Consider the following 20,676-nt stretch of genomic DNA (forward strand, 5'->3'; position numbering starts at 1 on the left):
TAGGGCCACACCCGAGTGTTTAGAAGCTGTTGCTGAGCAACAGTGTTTGTTGTCAAATACGGAGATAAGAATCTCCGTATCTCTCAACATTAACTCTGGAGAGTACGGAAGTTTTGAGGCAACGGCAGCAGCTCGGTCCCGTGGGTGCCGGATAGCACAAAGTTTCCTGTACTGTGCAATCAAAAAGGACTGCGCTTGTATCACAAGATACTGAAGTGTCAGCTGTGGCTCAGTGGGTAGCACTCTCGCCTGTGAGTCAGAACGTCGTGGGTTCAAGTCCCACTCCAGAGACTTGAGCACGATAATCCAGGCCGACATGCCCAGTGTAGTCCTGAGGGAGTGCTGCACTGTCGGAGGTGCCGCCTTTCAGATGAGGCGTTAAACCGAAGCTCCGCCTACCCTCTGGTCAATCTGAAAGATCCCGCGGCACTATTTCGAAGAAGAGCAGGGGAGTTCTTCCGGGTGTCCTGGCCAATATTTATCCCTCAACCAGCATCCCCAAATCAAATTTTCTAGTTATGATCACATTGATGTTTGCGGGAGCTTGCTGTGCACAAATTGGTTGCCAAGTTTCCTACATTACAACAGTGACTACTATTCAAAAGAACGTCATTGGCTGTAAAGCACTTTGGAACGTCCTGAGGCCGTGAAAGGCGCTATAGAAATGCAAGTCTTTCTTTCTTTCTTTACTGAAATAATTAAACAATTAGAATGTTGATAATTAGTATTGAATATCAGAGATATGCAACATATTTTTGTATAGGTTCCAAAAAGTAAAAGGTTACCCAAAACGAATTTTTAAAAAAGTAGACAGCTCCCCAATAGGAGTCCTCAGGACCACAGACCCTGCAAGATAGTACAGTACTGTTAGAAACTCCCCGGCGCTGGAAAACTTTTGAAAAATTACTGGACTGATGAGAACTTAAGCTTTTATCCTGTAATAATAGAAACATAGAAGATAGGAGCAGAAGTAGGCTATTCGGCCCCTCGAGCCTGCTCCGCCATTCAATGCGATCATGGCTGATCATCCAAATTCAGTACCCTGTTCCTGCCTTCTCTCCATATCCCTTGATCCCTTTAGCCTTAAGAAATATATCTAACTCCTTCTTGAATATATTTAATGAATTGGCCTCTACTGCCTTCTGTGGTAGAGAATTCCACAGGTTCACCACTCTCTGGGTGAAGAAATTCCTCCTCATTTCAGTCCTAAATGGCTTACCCCTTATCCTTAGACTGTGACCCCTGGTTCTGGACTCCCCGACCATCGGGAACATCCTTCCTGCATCTAGTCTGTCCAGTCCTGTCAGAATTTTCTAAGTTTCAATGAGATCCCCTCTCATTCTTCTAAACTCCAGCGAGTATAAGCCCAATCGACCCAATCTCTCCTCATACGTCATTCCTGCCATCCCATGTATCAGCCTGGTGAATCTTCGCTGCACTCCTTCCATGGCAAGAACATCTTTCCTCAGATAAGGCGACCAAAACTGCACACAATACTCAAGATGTGGTCTCACCAAGGCCCTGTACAACTGCAGCAAGACATCCTTGTTCCTGTACTCAAACCCTCTCGCTACCATTTGCCTTCTTAACCGCCTGCTGCACCTGCATGCTTACCTTCAGCAACTGGTGCACAAGGACGCCCAGGTCTCGTTGCACTTCCCCTTCTCCCAATCTATTGCCATTCAGATAATCTGCCTTCCTGTTTTTGACACCAGAGTGGATAACCTCGCATTTATCCACATTATATTGCATCTGCCATGCTTCTGCCCAATCATAAATATCGCTCTTAAAAAACCCCAAAAAGGTTATGCCTTGTTGAATGAAATGTAACTGGGTTTTTAATGGCGTACTGATTCACAACTGTTCTGGCCCTGAAAAACTAATTTTATATTTGTGGAATGTCAAATTTTAAAAATTACATCGTTTTTAATATATAATTTTATATTTTTTAATTTAAAAAAATAATTGTTTATGATATTTCAGCTTCTACCTTAATCCCATGTGTATGTCCCAATCTTTATTTCGCTCTCTAAAATTATTAAGAAGTGAAGGAAAATCAGTGCATTTTATTTCCTAGTTTGCTGTCTGTGAGAATTCTTCAATGTGATTAGCTGCTTAGCTAGCTTGATGACATCACTATTGCTGGGTGCTGGAGATCCCCTAGACTTGACACCAGCATGAAACTAACGCCAGGAGAGCTGAAATTCACGCCACTGAGATCGATAGATCTTTGTGGGCAGCTTCCTTCGAGGCCAGCAGTGCGCGCCATCACTTCGCCGCTGACCGCAAGTTCCGGACCAGTGTTTTCGGGGAGACGTTTGTAGTTCAGTGGGTTGATGTAGATTTGTTGCACTCTGGAGTGTTGGGGTCACAAACCCCTATCCTACAGGAAACTTTTTTTTATCCGGCACGGACGGGACCGACGTGGTGCCGGTTCATCAAAAATTCCGGATAATCGAACGCTATAGTAAAAGATACGGAGCTGAGAGCTCCGTATAAAGCAACAAACCCTGTTGCTTAGCAACAGGTTCAAAACAATGGCCACAAGTTGCAAGTGTCGCTGTAGCTTAGCAACAGCTGCAGCCACACCCTTGCACAGCAACAGATGGAGCAAGGCAAGTAATAAAAGTTACCTGAACCTACTCCTGAATTTTGCCAGTTAACCGACATTTCCGGTTATTTAGGGGCCAGTTAATCGAAAGTTTCCTGTAATTCCTCCACATTGTAAGTTCCAGCTCTAGCTGAGGTTGTTGGTAGGTAGTGGACAGAGACCACAAGATGGGAAGGATAATAAGTGGACAAGTCACCTTTGGCCACTCTCCTCCATTCTCACCAACAGCACTTTACCAAGTGATATTGATAGAGGTCTGTTGGAGGCCCTTCTCAACTGAAAAATAGTAAATGACATAAAGTCACTAAAAGGAAGGGAAAGTATAAATTAAAAAAAATTGCTGAGAAGTTTATAATATTCAGAAATGCAGCTAGACAGAATATGTGATAATTCCTTGAAAAGGAGAAATTTGCAGGACTATGGGGGAAGAGCAGGGGAGTAGGACTAATTGGATAGGTCTTTCAAAGAGCCGGCACAGGCACGATGGGCCGAATGGCCGTCTCCTGTGCTGTATCATTCTGTGATTTTGTGCTGCAGGAACAACAGAAAACTAATTACACTGCAAAATTAAGCGCCCGTCACTTGTGGATTAGCGTCTTGTTTATTTTCATGTACGTTAAGTACTTCGAATTCTCCTTATTTCTATTCTGTATTATTTTTATTCTGTTTACTAGAGATGCGAGGTAACCAACATGGACCACCTCAGCACAGTTCTTAACCTCAATATTCTGATTTATCGACATGCTGGAAATCTGTCCCGAGAACTTTGCTGCTTACAACAGTTAGTTTCCCTGCACCCTCTCAATCCGTGGTGCTGGAAGAAACTAGCCGAGTCTTACCTGGGTCTAGTTCAAGCCTTATCGTCTCCGACAGTGTCAGCTGTCCCAGCCTGCAGGGATGGGCACTGCCTCAAAACGCCGCAAAAGACAGGCGGCGAGACCGAAACATCTAAAACCAAACCTGGCGGCGCACAGCCTCCACGCTCGAGCACAGGTCCTTCCGTGCAAGTGGATTGTAAAAGGCAGACAGTCTGCCCCAAAAGTGTGTCCGAAGAGGAGAATTCAGATCCAACACTTGCAAGCAGCAGAAAGCAACCATCGGGGCCAGGAAATGTTGCCTCTATCCACTCAGCTGCCTGCGATTGCATAGAAATCGATTCCAAATGTGGGGAGGAGCTGAGGGATCTGTGGATGTTTGCATGTTCCTCCTTCGTAAGAGCAAGGTATGCATGCATGTAACGTGTGAACAGGGTATGTCATTTATCTGTGTCACCGGGCCGGATCCTGCTGGAACGGGGCATCTCTCGGCGTGCCCCGTTAGTTAGATTCTTTCCCGCACCCTTCAGCTTGAAAAACGTTTGCGGCGTGACTTGCTGGGAGCGCGAACTGATAACGGGGCGGCGAGGGCAACGGGGTATCTGTGACCTCGGTGGACGGAGGAACGACTGAGAAGGAGGGTGAATTAGAGTCAAATCAGGTACAGAAAGAGAAATAAAGAGAGGGAAAGAAAGATTCTTGCCATGGAAGGAGTGCAGCGAAGATTCACCAGGCTGTTACCTGGGATGGCAGGAATGACGTATGAGGAGAGATTGTGTCGATTGGGCTTATACTCGCTGGAGTTTAGAAGATTGAGAGGGGATCTCATCGAAACCTATAAAATTCTGTCAGGCCTGGACAGACTAGATGCAGGAAGGATGTTCCCGATGGTCGGGGAGTCCAGAACCAGGGGTCATAGTCTAAGGATAAGGGGTAGGACATTTAGGACTGAAATGAGGAGGAATTTCTTCACCCAGAGAGTGGTGAACCTGTGGAATTTTCTGCCACAGAGGGTGGTGGAGGCCAGTTCATTAAGTATATTCAAGAAAGAGTTGGATATATTTTTTAAGGCTAAAGGGATCCAGGGGTATGGGGAGAAAGCAGGGACAGGGTACTGAATTTGGATGATCAGCCATGATCTCATTGAATGGCGGAGCAGGCTCGAAGGGCCGATTGGCCTACTCCTGCTCCTATCTTAAATGTTTCTACGATTGGATAGACAGAAAGGAAAAGTAAGGAAAAAATGTAAACATTTTAAATTTGACATTTTTAAAATCTCCAACAACAGTTTCAGTTGTTCAGTTTTTAGGGGCGAGAGATCGACTGGCATTGCATTAACAATTAATCACGTTGTTAAAAGGTACTTGTGCTGTTAAGTTTCAGCCCTAACTTTCTGCAGTGAGTTTAATGGGCAATTAATGTGCAAATCCAGCAAGTTCTTAAAAGTAATAGGGAGGCTAAGGGCTAAGGGTGAGATGCCGATTATGCGAAGCAAACTGTGGAGCAACGTAAATCGACCTACAGGTTCTGGAGATTCACGACTCATGGCGTACCTCTTAATCCTCTGAGCTTACTGGCCGATTTCCACGTTAATAACGGAGTGCGTCGTTAACACGCCATTATTCTTCTGGAAGTTTCCTACTCTGTATGCATACTATACGTTTCTTTGTTTTTCTCCCTCTTGCTTTCTCTCGCCTTATCCTTCTCTTACTCTTTTATATCTTGCATTTTTTCTCCCTTGTTTTCAAACCTAATTTTTCTGTTGTGCATAGAAATATTCTGTCGTTGGTGACTCTCTAACTTTCACAAGTCTATTAGCCTCTTCTTCATACCACCCTCCGTATCCAACTGTGGAGAGAAACTCCCATCCCATGGTCGCTCGCTCGCATTGAGAAAGGCGGGGCAGGTGGTGAGAAAATCACTCTTGGTCTCTCCCAGAAGTGGACCCTATGTTCCCTGCAATCCGGAGAGCGCAGTTACGGCCCAGTATCTGGAAATACAATATTGTGACATGGGGGTTGTAACAGTGATGCGTGTATTGGATACTGTAACCTCACATGAGCCAGGATGGGGGTATAAACCTCCAGTATTCTGACTCTGTATGTAAAGACATTCTATACTAAAATAGTTACCTCAAAAAATAACTCTCTGCGAAGTTTCTGTTTCTAATTGTAGCTTTTTTTCCTGTTTGCACATTTGAATATCGCCCCAATAGAACAATTTAAGTGAGTTTCAGCTCCATCGATGCAAATAAAGACACCGTTCTGAGACGAGTTTTGCATAGCACCAATGAGTTTGGAAAGGACTGGTCTGTGCATTTTATGTATCATTTACTACACGGTGCAGTTTTCTTTGCAGTGTGAAAGATTAACCAATGAAATCATCTGTGCTTAGACTTCTGTTGCAGGTGGTGAAGCCTCAGCAGGCCTCCTTTGTCCTGGAAAGGAACCTGACTGTCCAAGAGGAGATCAGGCAGCAGCTCAGCGACCTAGAGCTGAGGGAAGAGGCACTGAATGCACTAAATGAGGTAGCTGGATCTATTAGCGGCTTGAATTTGTATTTTTATATACCGTGTGAGTAAGCTGTGTAAATGCTTCTGTCCAGGACTTGTGCAGGCCCATACGACTACAGTTTCTATTCATAAACCCCGGGTGTTTTTGTATCTGAACTAAGCTGTGGAATTCCCTCCCTAAACCTCTCCGCCTCTCTCTCTCCTCCTTTAAGATGCTCCTTAAAACCTACCTCTTTGAGCAAGCTTTTGGTCACCGGTCCTAATATCTCCTTACGTGGCTCGGTGTCAAATTTTACTTGATAGTCGTTCCTGTGAAACAACTCGGGACGTTTTACTACGTTAAAGGCGCTATATAAATGCAAGTTGTGGTTGTTGTTGAACTCTGCTTACTTTAAAAATAAATCAACGCACTTCAATAGTTCAGTCACTGTGTGAAACGCTTCGAAAAAAATTATCAAAGAGAAAAGAAAGACTTGCATTTATATAGCGCCTTTCACGACCGCCAGACATCTCAAACCAATGAAGTACTTTTTTTGAAGTGGAGTCACTGTTGTAATGTGGGAAACGCGGCAGCCAATTTGCGCACAGCAAGCTCCCACAAACTGCAATGTGATAATGACCAGATAATCTGTTTTTGTTATGTTGGTTGAGGGATAAATATTGGCCCAAAGCAGTACTTTGAGACGCACAAAAGCACAAGTCCAAGGTTGTGCAGTGCAGTTTTACACAGACGCCAGGAAGTATTGCATTTATGCAGAGGCTGATCAACAGCTGGAATAGGTTACCAGGTAGGAGTGTGGAGACCAGGACACTGCAATGATTTAAGAAACTGTTAGATACTGTAATAAGGTTTGGTATTCAGGAGCAATAGCCATCTTCATCCAAACCTATCTTGTGACAAGCTTAGCTTGATGTGGTGCTATATACAAGCAGGTATTGCTAATATTATTAAGAAATTATTGAACAGTTCTATTAACCTTTAGTATAGAGTACAAAAGCAAGGCAGTGATGGTAAACCTTTAAAAAGCACTGGTTAGGCCACAGCTGGAGTATTGTGTCCAATTCTGGGCACCACACTTTTTAGGAAGGATGTCAAGGCCTCGGAGAGGGTGGAGAGGAGATTTACTGCAATGGTACCAGGGATGAGGACTTCAGTTATGTGGAGAAACTGGGATTGTTTTCCTTGGAGCAGAGAAGGTTAAGGGGAGATTTAATAGAGGTGTTCAAAATTATGAAGGGTTTTGACAGAGTAAATAAGGGGAAACTGTTTTCGCTGGCAGGAGGGTCGGTAACCAGAGGACACAGATTTCAGATAATTGGTAAAAAAGCCAGGGGGGGAGATGAGAATTTTTTTTTTTACACAGCGAGTTGTTGTGACCTGGAATGCACTGCCTGAAAGGGTGGTGGAAGCCGATTCAATAGTAACTTTCAAAAGATAATTGGATAAATACTTAAAAGGGAAGCTTTGCAAGGCTATGGGAAAGAGCAGGGGAGTGGGACTAATCGGATAGCTCTTTCAAAGAGCCAGTACAGGCATGATGGGCCGAATGGCCTCCTGTGTTGTAAGATTCTGTGAACCTATAAGTTTCTTAATTATATAAGCATTTCCAATTTTCTTTTAATTGTATATTTGTTACTAAATAACATCTATTTGGGAAGGGTGTTTTGCGCTATTGATATCATTATTCTGTTGAAATGCAGTAATATACCCCAGTGAGTGCTGGCAGATAAGCATCGCCTGTGAGCCCAAAGCGTTGCATGTTTTGAATACCATGTGTCGAGGGTTCTTTTGTTCTCCCAAGTCAAGTGGAGCCTAAGTGCCGGCATGGACTGGTTGGGCCGAATGGCCTGTTTCTGTTCTGTATATTCGCTGTCATTCTGTGTCTGTTTCGATCACATGTTTTGGTGGGTCCAGTACTTATTCCAAAACTGCCCGGGAGCGTTGACCAAATAATTATTTATTGATATGAGCAGTTAAAGCACTTATTTTTGATTTCAGTCTTTGCGGAGTCACGGGAGGGGTTGGCCACAAACATCAACTTCAAACTCATCTCAATTTTAGGGGAAATTGGCCCAAAATTATAATCTTCCGTTGGTGTAATACAGCGACAGAGTCCCACTCTTGGACTCACTGGAATCCAATTTTATACTTGCACTGACCTTTGTTTCTGGTAAAAATCTTGATGGGAGGGATTTGTAGTACAGGTTGAGCGCACAAAATCCGGAGTTCCGGAATCCGGACTCTGGGACGATTGGTGGCAGGGTCGTCCGGAATCCGTAAAATGTTCCAGAATCCGGACACCCTGTTTCCGCCGCCAGCCCGGCCCAGGCGTTTCCGGACTCGGAACGTGTTTCTGATGTCCGAAGTCTGGAAATGCCCAAGCCCAGGTTGCGATATTTCCGGACTTCGGACATCAGAAACACGTTCCGAAGTCCGGAAAAACCCGAAAACTGGCTCGGCCTTGGTCCCGAGGTTGCCGGATTCGGGATGTTCAGCCTGTATTTTATTGTGAATTTGCTGTTCCATCACATTTTAATTTTAATGTCCAGTTTAGATCAAATGTTGTCAAACGAGTGCAGCTGGCACCGAACTAAGCATGTGAACATCTGCCGGCTTCTGGGTATATTTGAGCACAGTAGCATAGCGGTTATGTTACTGGACTAGCAATCTAGAGGCCTGGACTAATAATCCAGGGTTCAAATCCTACCACGGCAGTGTGAGAATTTGAGTTTTAAAATCTGGGAATAAAAAGATGGTAAAAGTGACCATGAAGCTGTCTGATTGGTTTTCTAAGAAATCTGCCATCCTTACCCAGTCTGGCCTATATGTGACTCCAGTCCCACATCAACTGCCCTCTGAAGCCACTCAGTTGTATAAAAACTCAAGGCAACCAGGGATGAGTAATAAATGCCAGTCTTGCCAGCAATGCCTACATCCCAAGAGTGAACATACCGGACTCACTCAGAGGGTGGTGAATCTTTGGAATTCTCTTCCCCAGAGGGCTGTGGAGACTCAGTCGTTGAGTATATTCAAGACAGAGATCGATAGATTTTTGACTACTAAGGGATTCAAGGGATATGGGGATAGTGCGGGAAGGTGGAGTTGAGGTAAAAGATCAGCCATGATCTTATTGAATGGCGGAGCAGGCTTGAAGGGCCGAATGGCCTCCTCCTGCTCCTATTATGTTCTTATGTAGACTATAGGTAAGGTTCTTGTAGCCAGATACAGAAGCTTCAGCAGTCATTGAAACTCCTTTACCAACAGCCAAATGAGTTACAGTGACCTGTGGTTTGCCCACCTTTTGGAAAGCCTGCAAAAAGTTTGAAGACTTCTGCACAACCTTGAACCTTCAGCCTGGCTCAGTTCGTGATACGCTTGCCTCTGGGTCAGAAGGTTGTGGCTTTGAGTCCCACTCCGAGCTAAAGTCGGCGCTGACATTCCAATGTCGTACTGAGGGAGTGCTGCACTGTTAACGGTGCTGTCCTTTGGATGGGACAGAACCTGTCTGCTTGTTCAGACATGCGTTAAGGATCCGGAGATGCTATTTCAAACAAGGGCAGAAAGTTCTCTTGGCCAACATTCCTCCCTCAACTAACATCACCAGATTAACTGGTCATTCATCTTATTTGTTGTTTGTGGGATCTTGCAGTGTGCAACATGGCTGCCTCATTTACTTAGATAACAAGAGTCATTGCAGTTGAAAGTAACTCATAGTAGGTGAAGCACTTTGAGAAGTTTCTGAGAGATCCGATGAGGTGGTTTATAAATGCAAATCTATTTTTGATTTTGTGGAAAATAATCACAATCGATATTTCTGTGTGCTTTTTAATAATATTTAATTTCCATTGGCGTCCATTTTAACGAGTCTATATGATAAATGCTCAAAAATATGGTGTGCACATTTGGTGTGGTTTTTTTGTTGGATAGTTTAAAGCTGAGGCTGGCAGAACAAAATGTACAGTTTATTTTCAACCGTATCGAAATCTATTGGCCCGGAAACATATGTATGCAATTTGGTCTATTACGAGCCAGAGCATTTGGAAATGAACCCGGTGTGTTAGCAAACAGTGTGGTTCATTTTAGCAAGACTGCAAGTTTGTGCTGCATAAGAAAGCATGCACAGGAATTTGTTTGAACTGTTCTTTAAATAAAACGGTTTATTGTGTACTGCAGACCAAGTGGTTCAGCTCCGTCGTTAGCCATGGAGCCATCCGTTCTGTTTGCGCTGGAAGGATTCTATGTAACTTTTTTGAAGGATTTTTTTTTAACGCAAGATGTTAATACAAAACATCTTCGGGAAGACCTTCTGCTGCTTCACCCCAGTGGTGGTGGCGTAACGTCACTGTTCGGGGTCAAACGTATAGGCAGTGAGCAACACCGCCGATTCCCTGCCCACTTCAGGACCCGACAATCTCGCCGAAAGCCAGTGAGCTGCTTGCTGTAATATCAGAATGAGCTGCTTGAGGGCAGCATGTGCCTTTTCAGCTTTTCGCCCTGGAAATACAATCACTGCAACTAAAAGCTCGTTGAAAATTGTTGTCCCAACATACTTGAAAGTACAAAAAGGAGTACAGACTTGCATTAAAGCTGAACAGCCTAATTTTGAAAGAATCTTTGGGGTAGTTTATTTTACATTTACCCCCTCCTGGAAACATAGCTAGGCAGTTTGCACCGATTTATTTCCACTTGTACTCCAAGTGGCAATATGGGGTTCTCCAGGGATCCCACTGTATTTATGCTTCATGGAGGAAGTAAAGGAAGAGACTAAAATCCAGTCATTGCGATTACCACCCCATTAACGACCCTCCAAACCCCATATAGCGATGGAGGCGATCATACATCAGTTTGCCTGAGAAACACTTCATCAGGAGGGTCATGGGTTCAAGTCCCACGCCAGAGACTTGAGCACAAAAACCTAGGCTGACACGTCGAGGGAGTGCTGCACTGTCAGAGGTGCCATCTTTCGGCCAAGACGTTAAACCGAGGCCCCGTCTGCCCCCTCAGGTGGGTGTAAAAGATCCCATGGCACTATTGGAAGAAGTGCAGTGGCATTCTCCCCGGTGTCTGGGCCAATATTTATCCCTCAACCAACATCATTAAAATAGATGATCTGGTCATTATCACATTGCTGTTTGTGGGAGCTTGCTGTGCGCAATTTGGCTGCCGCGTTTCCAACATTGCAACAGTGACTACACTTCAAAAGTACTTCATTGGCTGTAAAGCGCTTTGGGACGTCCTGAGGTTGTGAAAGGCACTATATAAATGCAAGTCTTTCTTTTCTACACTTCAGTAGAGAGAGGGTGCGACAGAGTTTTGTCACATGCGTCAAGTAGACCTCTAGCCATGCCTCGCCACGGGCTCTATCCAGTAGCAGTTAATGCTAATACAAGTACAGCAAGCAATTAGGAAGGCAAATGGTGTGTTAGCCTTTATTGCAAGGGGGTTGGAGAGATAAGAGTAAGGAAGTCTTGCTGCAATTATAATGGGCTTTGGTGAGACCTGGAGTACTGTGCACAGTTTTGGTCACCTTATTTGAGGAAGGATATACTTGCGTTAGAGGTGGTGCAACAAAGGTTCATTAGATTGATTCCTGGGATGAGAGGACTGTCCTATGAGGAGAGATTGAGTAGATTGGGCCGATAGTCTCTGGAGTTTAGAAGAATGAGAGGTGATCTCATTGCAACATATAAAATTCTTGGAGGGCGTAGCAGGGTAGATGATGGCAGGCAGTTTCCCCTGGCTGGAGACTCTAGAACACGAGGTCACAGTCTCGGGATTAGGGGTTCGGCTATTTAGGACTGATAACTTCCCTCCCATTTATGATGAATTTTCGAATAGCATTCAGTTCTCTTGCATGGGTGATAATTTTCAGAAACATAAATGTGGGAAATGTTACAGAACTCACTGTTCATAGTTAAACAGAAAGTGTTACAGAGGGCGAGGCAGAATCAAGGTGTGGTGGCAGCAATGCACTTTGCATTTTAAGAAATGCTTTGAGATTTCCCTCTTCTACATCCCACCTGGTTCAATTCAGTTAGAATGAATGATGCTTTCATTTAAATTTGATACGACTGTCAAAAGCGATGTGGCATTGACACAGTAAAAGTATTGGCCCAGAAATTTGGGTCGGGGGCTTCCCGCGGGTGCAAGCCCCCGACCTGCACTTACCTTGCGCGCCGGCCGTTGAGCTGTGGGCCCCCGTGGGATTGCGATCCTGGGCCTCCTCCAACTGCCGGCGCGCGGTGCTTGCGTATCCCAGGGACGCATTTAGTTCGATGCGTCCCCTGGGATCACGTGGGCCATGGGGAGCCAATCGGAGCAGGGAATGCTTCATTCATAAGTTTGACAGGAAGTGCTGTCAGACTTCTAAATACTACGAGCCCCAAAACATCACTAAATCTTCAAATAAAATTTTTTTTAAATCACATTTTTTAAATAAACTATAAATTACATAAAATAACTATTAATTTAAATTTTTGAAAAAAATAATTTTATTTTCTAACGAGGCTAAAAATAAACTTACCTTTCTTTAAAGTATTTAAAAAATAATAAACCTGTGGAAATTTTTTTTTAATTTTAATTAATTCACCACTTACCTTGTAAAAAGCAGGCCTTGCAACTGCTTTTTAAATGTGTAACTTCTGGAGACTTACCCTCCCGGGAAAACCTGCAAAAAGAACGTAAGTTCGATGCGCACACGCTGCCTCTCCTGCGCACGCGTTCGACCGCTTAACCCCTGCTTTCAGGGGAACGGAAGTGCCGGTTTCCCACGCATGTGCAGTGCAGGCACGAAACCGGCACTTCCATTGGGCCTACGGGTGAGTACCCCGTGCGTACTCACCCGTGGGGACCCGAAGTTCTGGGCCATTGCTTTTGGGAAGGGATGAAAGAGCAATTTTGTTTTTTGACTGAACACTCTTAACAGCATGGAACAGCTGAATGGCATTTTAAATGGGGCCTGATCGCTCTCTGTGGTTGACGCCGAAATGCTTTTAATGTGGGTAATACTTTTAACTTCAACACAACAAGTGGATTAGAATAATAACAACAACTTGTATTTATATAGTGCTGTTAATGTAGTAAAACTTCCCTTGGCGCTTCACAGGAGCGATTATCAAAAAAGAATTTGACACCGAGCCACATAAGGAGATATTAGAACAGATGACCAAAAGCTTGGACAATGAGGTACATAACATAAGAACATAAGAAGTAGGAGCAGGAGTAGGCCATACGGCCCCTCGGGCCTGCTCCGCCATTCAATAGGATCATGGCTGATCCGAACCTAGACTCAAGTCCACTTCCCTGCCTTCTCCCCGTAACCCCTAATTCCCTTATCAGCTAGGAAACGGTCTATCTCCGTTTTAAATTTATTTAATGTCACAGCTTCCACAGCTCTGAGGTAGCAAATTCCATAGATTTACTACCCTCTGAGTGAAGAAGTTTCTCCTCATCTCAGTTTTGAAAGGGCAGCCCCTTATTCTAAGATTATGCCCCCTAGTTCTAGTCTCACCCATCAGTGGAAACATCCTCCCCGCATCCACCCGATCAAGCCCCCTCACAATCTTATATGTTTCGATAAGATCGTCTCTCATTCTTCTGAATTCCAATGAGTAGAGGCCCAACCTACTCAACCTTTCCTCATAAGTCAACCCCCTCATCTCCGGAATCAACCAAGTGAACCTTCTCTGAACTGCCTCGAGAGGAAGTATATCTTTTCTTAAATATGGAAACCAAAACTGTACGCAGTATTCCAGGTGTGGCCTCACCAGTACCCTGTATAACTGAAGCAAGACTTCCCTGCTTTTATACTCCATCCCTTTTGCAATAAAAGCCAAGATTCCATTGGCCTTCCTGATCACCTGCTGCACCTGCATACTAACCTTCTGTGTTTCATGCACCAGGACCCCCAGATCCCTTTGTACTGTAACACTTTGCAGTTTCTCTCCATTTAGATAATAACTTGCTCTTTGATTTTTTCTGCCAAAGTGCATAACCTCACACTTTCCAACATTATATTCCATCTGCCAAATTTCTGCCCGCTCACTTAGCCTGTCTATGTCCTTTTGCAGGTTTTAAGGAGTGTCTTAAAGGAGCAGCGAGAGGTGGAGAGGCAGGGAGGGAATTCCAGAGCTTAGGGCCTTGGCAGCTGAAGGCACCAATGGTGGAGCGATGAAAATTGGGGATGCGCAAGAGGCCAGAATTGAAGGAGCGCAGAGATCTCGGAAGGTTGTAGGACTGGAGGAGGTTACAGAGATAGGGAGGGGCGAGGCCGTGGAGGGATTTGAAAACAAGGATGAGAATTTTAAAATTGAGGTGTAGCTGGACTGGGAGCCAATGTAGGGGAGCCAGCACATGGCTGATGGGTGAATAGACTTGGAGCGAGTTAGGATAAGAGCAGCAAAACCAGTTTATGTAGGGTGGAAGATGGGAGGCTGGCCAGGAGTGCATTGGAATCGTCAGGTCTAGAGGTGACTGGCATGGATGAGGGTTTCAACAGCAGATGAGCTGAGGCAGGGGCGGAGTCAGGCGATGTTATGGGGGTGGAAGTAGGCGATCTTGCTGATGGAGCAGATATGTGGTCGGAAGCCCATCTCGGTGTCAACTACGACACCAAGGTTGCGAACAGTCTGGTTCAGTTTTTAGGTGCTTCTTGACACTGTGCTGCTTGTCTGTGGCAACAGTCACTATTTCCATGTCATTCATTTATTTGAGGGACTTAGAGACATTTCTCAGAGATATGATAAGGCACTATGTAAATATAACTACAATATGCATTTATATAGTGCCTTTAACCTAGTAAAACAGCCCAAGGCGCTTCACAGGAGCGTTACTAAACAAAATTTGATGCCGAGCCACATGAGATATTCGGACAGGTGACCAAAAGATTGGTCAAAAAGATAGGTTTTAAGGAGAGTCTTAAAGGAGAGAGAGGTGGAGAGGTTTAGGGAGGGAATTCAAGCGCTTAGGGCCCAGGCAGCTGAAGGCACGGCCACCAGTGGTGGAGCAAAGAAAATCGGGGATGCGTAAGATGTCAGAATTGAAGGAACACCGATATCTCAGAGGGTTGTAGGACTGGAGGAGGTTACAGAGATAGAGATGGGTGAGGCCATGGAGGGATTTGAAAACAAGTATGAGAATTTTTAAATCGAGGCTTTGTTGTATCTTATAGGAACAGGAGTAGGCCATTTAGCTCCTCGAGCCTATTCCGCCATTCAAGCAGATCATGGCTGATCTGCGACCTAACTCTATACCCGATTTTAAAATTCTCCCTCCAAGGCCAATATATCCTTCCTACGGTGCGGTGCCCAGAACTGCTCACAGTGCTCCAAGTGTGGTCTGACCAGGGCTTTGTACAGCTGCAGCATAACTTCTACCCCCTTGTATTCTAGTCCTCTAGATATAAAGGCCAGCATTCCATTAGCCTTTTTGATTATTTTCTGTACCTGTTCATGACATTTTAATGTTTTCATCTACATGTTGCCCCTTGACGACATCATCCGAAAACACAGCGTCAGTTTCCACATGTACCCTGACGACACCCAGCTCTACCTCACCACCACTTCTCTCAAACCCTCCACGGTGTCTAAATTGTCAAACTGCTTGTCCGACATCCAGTTCTGGATGAACAGAAATTTTCTCCAATTAAATATTGGGAAGACCGAAGCCATTGTTTTCGGTCCCCGCCACAAACTCCGTTCCCTAGCGACTGACTCCATCCCTCTCCCTAACATCTGTCTGAGGCTGAGCCACACTGTTCGCAACCTTGGTGTCATATTTGACCCTGAAATGAGCTTCCGACCAGTTATCCGCAGCATAACAAAGACCGCCTACTTCCACCCCTGTAACATCACCCGTCTCCACCCTGCCTCAGCTCATCTGCTGCTGAAACCCTCATCCATGCCTTTGTTACCTCTAGACTTGACTATTCCAACGCACTCCTGGCTGGCCTCCCACATTCTACCCTACGTAAACTTGAGGTCATCCAAAACTCAGCTGCCTGTGTCCTAACTCACACCAAGTCCCGTTCACCCATCACCCCTGTGCTCGCTGACCTACATTGGCTCCCTGTTAAGCAACGCCTCGATTTCAAAACTATCATCCTTGTTTTCAAATCCCTCCATGGCCTCGCCCCTCTCTATCACTGTAATCTCCTCCAGCCCCACAATCCCTCCCGAGATATCTGCGCTCCTCTAATTCTGCCCTCTTGAGCATCCCTGATTATAATTGCTCAACCATTGGTGGCTGTGCCTTCTGTTGCCTAGTCCCTAAGCTCTGGAATTCCCTGCCTAAACCTCTCCGCCTCTCTACCTCTCTCTCCTCCTTTAAGACGCTCCTTAAAACCTAACTCTTCCTGCCTTAATTTCTCCTTATGTGGCTTGGTGTCAAATTTTTTGTCTTATAATACTCCTGTGAAGCGCCATGGGACTTTTTACTATGTTAAAGGCACTATATAAATACAAGTTGTTGTTGTTGTAACTGGATTCCCACGTCTCTTTGGACCTCCACTGGATTTAGAAAGTACTCTGTTCTATCCTTTTTAGGTCCAAAGAGGATGACCTCACATTTGCTTACATTGAAATTCATTTGCCACAGTTTTGCCCATTCACTTACTCTATCGATATCCCTTTATAATTTTATGCTTTTATCTACACTGCCTATAATGCCACCTATCTTTGTGTCATTGGCAAATTTGGATATTTGGCTTTCTATCCCATCATCTAAGTCGTTAATAAACACTGTGAATAGTTGAAGCCCCAACACAGATCCCTGCGGGTCACCACTAGTCACATCCTGCCAATTAGAGTACCTGCCCATTATCCCTACCCTCTGTCTCCTGCCGCTCAGCCGATTTCCTAACCAGGTCAATAATTTGCCATCAATTCAATGGGCTTCAACCTTAGTTAACAATCTCGTATGAGGAACTTTATCAAATGCCTTCTGGAAGTCCATATAAATAACATCCATGGACATTCCCCTGTCCACTACTTTAGTCACCTCTTCAAAAAATTCAATCAGGTTTGTCAGGCATGACCTACCCTTTACAAATCCATGCTGGCTCTTCCTGATCAGCAGAAAATTTTCACGGTGTTCAGCCTTAATTATAGACTCTAGTAATTTCCCGACAACAGACGTTAGACTAACTGGTCTATAATTCCCTGGTTTCCCTCTCTCACCATTCTTAAATAGCGGAGTGACATGCGCAATTTTCCAACCTAAAGGAATGGTTCCTGAATCAAGAGAACTTTGGAAGATTATAGTTAGGGTATCTGCAATGTGCTCACCTACTTCCTTTAAAACCCTGGGATGGAAATCTTCTGGCCCTGGGAATTTGTCACTCTTTAGTGTCATTATTTGCTTCATTATTGTTATTTTGCTTACGCTTATTTTGTTGAGTCCCTGATTCAATATTAGTTTCCTTGGGATTTCCGGCATGCTATCCTCATCCTCTACTGTAAATACTGATATATTTAAGATAATTGGCAAAAAAATCCAGGAGGGAAATGAGACACTTTCTTACGCAGTAAGTTGTTGTGATCTGGAATGCATTGCCTGAAAGGCAGTGAAAGCAGATTCAATATTAACTTTCATAAGGGATATATACTTGAAAAGGAAAGATTTGCAGAGCGATTGGGGAAAGAGCAGGGGGAATGGGACCAATTGGATAGTTCCTTCAAAGAGCCTGCACAGGCATGATGGGATGAATGGCCTCCTTCTGTGCTGTATGATTCTGTGATATCTATATTGTAAATAAAGTATTTCGCTTTTTTTAATGTAAATATTAAAAGTCTGTCTTTCCTCTCTCTTAGGCGATGGGGGAGGATCTGTTGCCAGACAGGTTTAAAAATGGTGCCGAGACTGAAAGGTCTGTAGCTTTTCCGAATTCATCCTCACTCACCTGCGTTGACATTGAGTCAGGCTCCAATTTTGAGGAGAGGTGGTTTAAGAAGCTCAGATGCGAATCCTTCTACTGTCCCATATCCGGAGTGAAGCAAGGTGGGGAGGAGAAAAAAATCATTGGATAACGTGCGCATGGTTTGAGCTCTGCCAGGGACTGTGGCAGTAACCCTGTGTTCATAGTGGACAATTGAGGAACTGTGCTGAAATAAAGTATCAAGCAAAAACACGGACTTTTGATGGACTGGAGCAAACGCTGATCTTGAATTTCGCAAACTTGCTGAAGCAACTGGCTCCTGCAGACTTCAGAAGTGGGAGTTGTTAAAAACGCTGACTGGTGTGGAAGAAATCACTAGTTCGTACTTCACCTCTGCAGACCTCACCAATATCATACACTTTACATACCAGAATCCAGTCATTGATGTCACTGACTGGTTTCTTCAGTGAGCTGTCTTGCTATGATGGGATTTTATTACAATAGAGTCGCTGATATAAGCTCAGTAGCCAGTGTGAAGAGCAATGTTCATGTACTGTGAGATTAACGTATATTTAAGATGCTCTGGAAGCTCATTTTTCTGTTTTTTTACTGGGTTTTTTTTATTTTGGTTTTATTTATATTTTTCTTAATGTAGGAAAGTGGGCAGTGAAAAGGCAGTCAGCTACTCTAATAATTTCTCTAAACTAAAGCTGTTTTATAATTTTCTAATACACCTTCATGATGAGTTGATTTGTATATATGCCATCTTGCGGTAAATACATACATAGCTCGGCCGTGGCTCAGTGGGCAGCTCTCTCGCCTCTGCGTCACAAGGTCGTGGGTTCAAGTCCCACACCAAGAGACTTGAGCACAAAAATCCAGGCTGAGGGAGTGCCGCACTGTCGGAGGTGCCGTCTTTCAGATGAGACGTTAAACTGCTCTCAAGGTGGATGCAAAAGATCCCACGGCACTATTTTGAAGAGCAGGGCAGTTCTCCCCGGTGTCCTGGCCAATATTTATCCCTCAACCAACATCACTTAAAAAAAAAATTTTTTAAACCAGATTATCTGGTCATTACCACATTGCTGCTTGTGGGAGCTTGCTGTGCACAAATTGGCTGCCGCATTTCCCACATTACAGGAAACTCTTTGGATGGTGCCGGTTGATTAAAAATTCCGGATGACGGAGAGGGTTATCTACCGAGGCTATTTTTAACAAACAAAAAATAAAAAAATCAAGAAATGTGCAGTATACAGTAATTGGGTACTCACCTACAGAATGTTGTGTTAAATGGATGGTGGGAGATGCTTGATTAAGTGCAGTACTGCCAGTTGAGGGTAATCCATAACGCTTTAATTACTTAAAAGTAAAACAAAACTTATACAGTAAATGACTGTATACAGCGCGGGAGAGTCAGACTCCTGTTATTGAGGTGTTCGGACTTCCGACAGCGCCAAGAAGCCAAGTAGTGGCAGTTTGGAGAACTACCCCCACTGACTAACTCGGCCACCGCGGGAGACTCGGACTCAGCAACATTTCCGGTTACTGAGGTGTTGTTTTTGGAGTATGAATTTTGCCAGTTAATAGAGAATTCCGGATATTTAGGTGCTGTTTAAACGAGAGTTTCCTGTACAACAGTGACTACGCTTCCAAAGTACTTTATTGGCTGTACTGAGGTTGTGAAAGGCTCTATAGAGATGCTTTATGTCAAGAAGCCAAATGCTAATTACAGAGAGCTGCTACATTACAAGAGCGAACAGACTCCTAGTTGTCCTCTGGCAGCAGCAGAAGACAACAGGCCCCATCCCAGCTCACCAGATGGTTCACTGAGTTTATGTAGTGAGCAGCAGGAGTCCTACAGAACCAAGGTGATCCCAGGTTTGATGCCAGGTTTGTGTAGGTCTTCGCTAGGATCACGCTAGGCTATATTTACACACTACATTTACCCTTGGCACTCCCAGGTCTAGATTTTCACACCTGATCTCCATCAAGCAACTCCTGCTGCAAATCCATGTGTCCGGCGCTGGGTGAGAATCGGTTCGAATGAATTTAAGTCCCGAGCTGCATAAAAGTTAGGACCATAAAAATAGCGGGATCAGGAGCTCGACCAGTAATGTGTGTAACATGTATGTTGTGGAATATCCTGGATCTGTAAAGTATGCAGGGGAAGTACACCTCCATTGGGGCATTTTTCACTGATCAGAAAAGAGTAAGGGTTTTTAATTATATTTTCCTTTGTCTGTTATTCCTGCTTAATAGCCTGTAAGTCTTTAATTCTATTAGAATTGCGAGGGAAGTACGCCATTCAGCCCCTCGAGCCAGTCCCACCAGTCAATTAGATCATGGCTGATCTGCATCTTAACTCCCATCTACCTGCCTTGGTTCCGTAACCCTTAATACCCTCGCCTAACAAAAATCCATCGATCTCAGTTTTTACATTTCAATTGACCCCCGGCCTCAGCAGCTTTTTGAGGAGAGTTCCAGATTTTCACCACCCTTTGTGTGAAGAAGTGCTTCCTGACATCACCCCTGAACGGCCTGGCTCTAATTTCAATAGAGACCTAATTTTAATTGGGACCTAACAGAGGCTTTCAAAATAATGAAAGGTTTTGAGAGGGCAAATAAAGATTGTTTCTGCTGGCTGGAGAATTGGTAATAAGGGGGCATGGATTCAGAATTAGCACACGAAGAGAGAAGTTAGAAAAGATTTCATGCAGATCGTTATTAGAGCATGGAATGTTTAATCACAGGGCTGTTGGGATAGAGTCTGTAACATTTAAGATGGAATTGGGACCTCCATGGCCTCACCCCTCCCTATCTCTGGAACCACCTCCAACCCTCCAAGATCTCTGTGTTCATCCAATT

At 44.4% G+C, this 20,676-nt stretch overlaps 1 protein-coding gene across 1 annotated transcript in view; it reads left to right on the plus strand.

The window, feature by feature from the left end:
* c7h8orf76 (chromosome 7 C8orf76 homolog) overlaps nucleotides 1-20,048 on the plus strand; it is a 42,463-nt gene extending 22,415 nt beyond the window's left edge. Inside the window, 4 exon segments of the mRNA XM_085993680.1 lie at nucleotides 3,286-3,833; nucleotides 5,821-5,953; nucleotides 17,747-17,953; nucleotides 17,955-20,048. Coding sequence (XP_085849806.1) covers nucleotides 3,286-3,833; nucleotides 5,821-5,953; nucleotides 17,747-17,953; nucleotides 17,955-17,978 — 912 coding nt within the window. The 3' untranslated portion in view covers nucleotides 17,979-20,048.
* The last annotated feature ends 628 nt before the right edge of the window (nucleotides 20,049-20,676 follow it).

This window comes from Somniosus microcephalus, chromosome 7 (assembly GCF_052327205.1).
Source record: "Somniosus microcephalus isolate GS21.2 chromosome 7, FLI_Smic_1.0, whole genome shotgun sequence".
NCBI classification, from domain to species: Eukaryota; Metazoa; Chordata; class Chondrichthyes; order Squaliformes; family Somniosidae; genus Somniosus; species Somniosus microcephalus.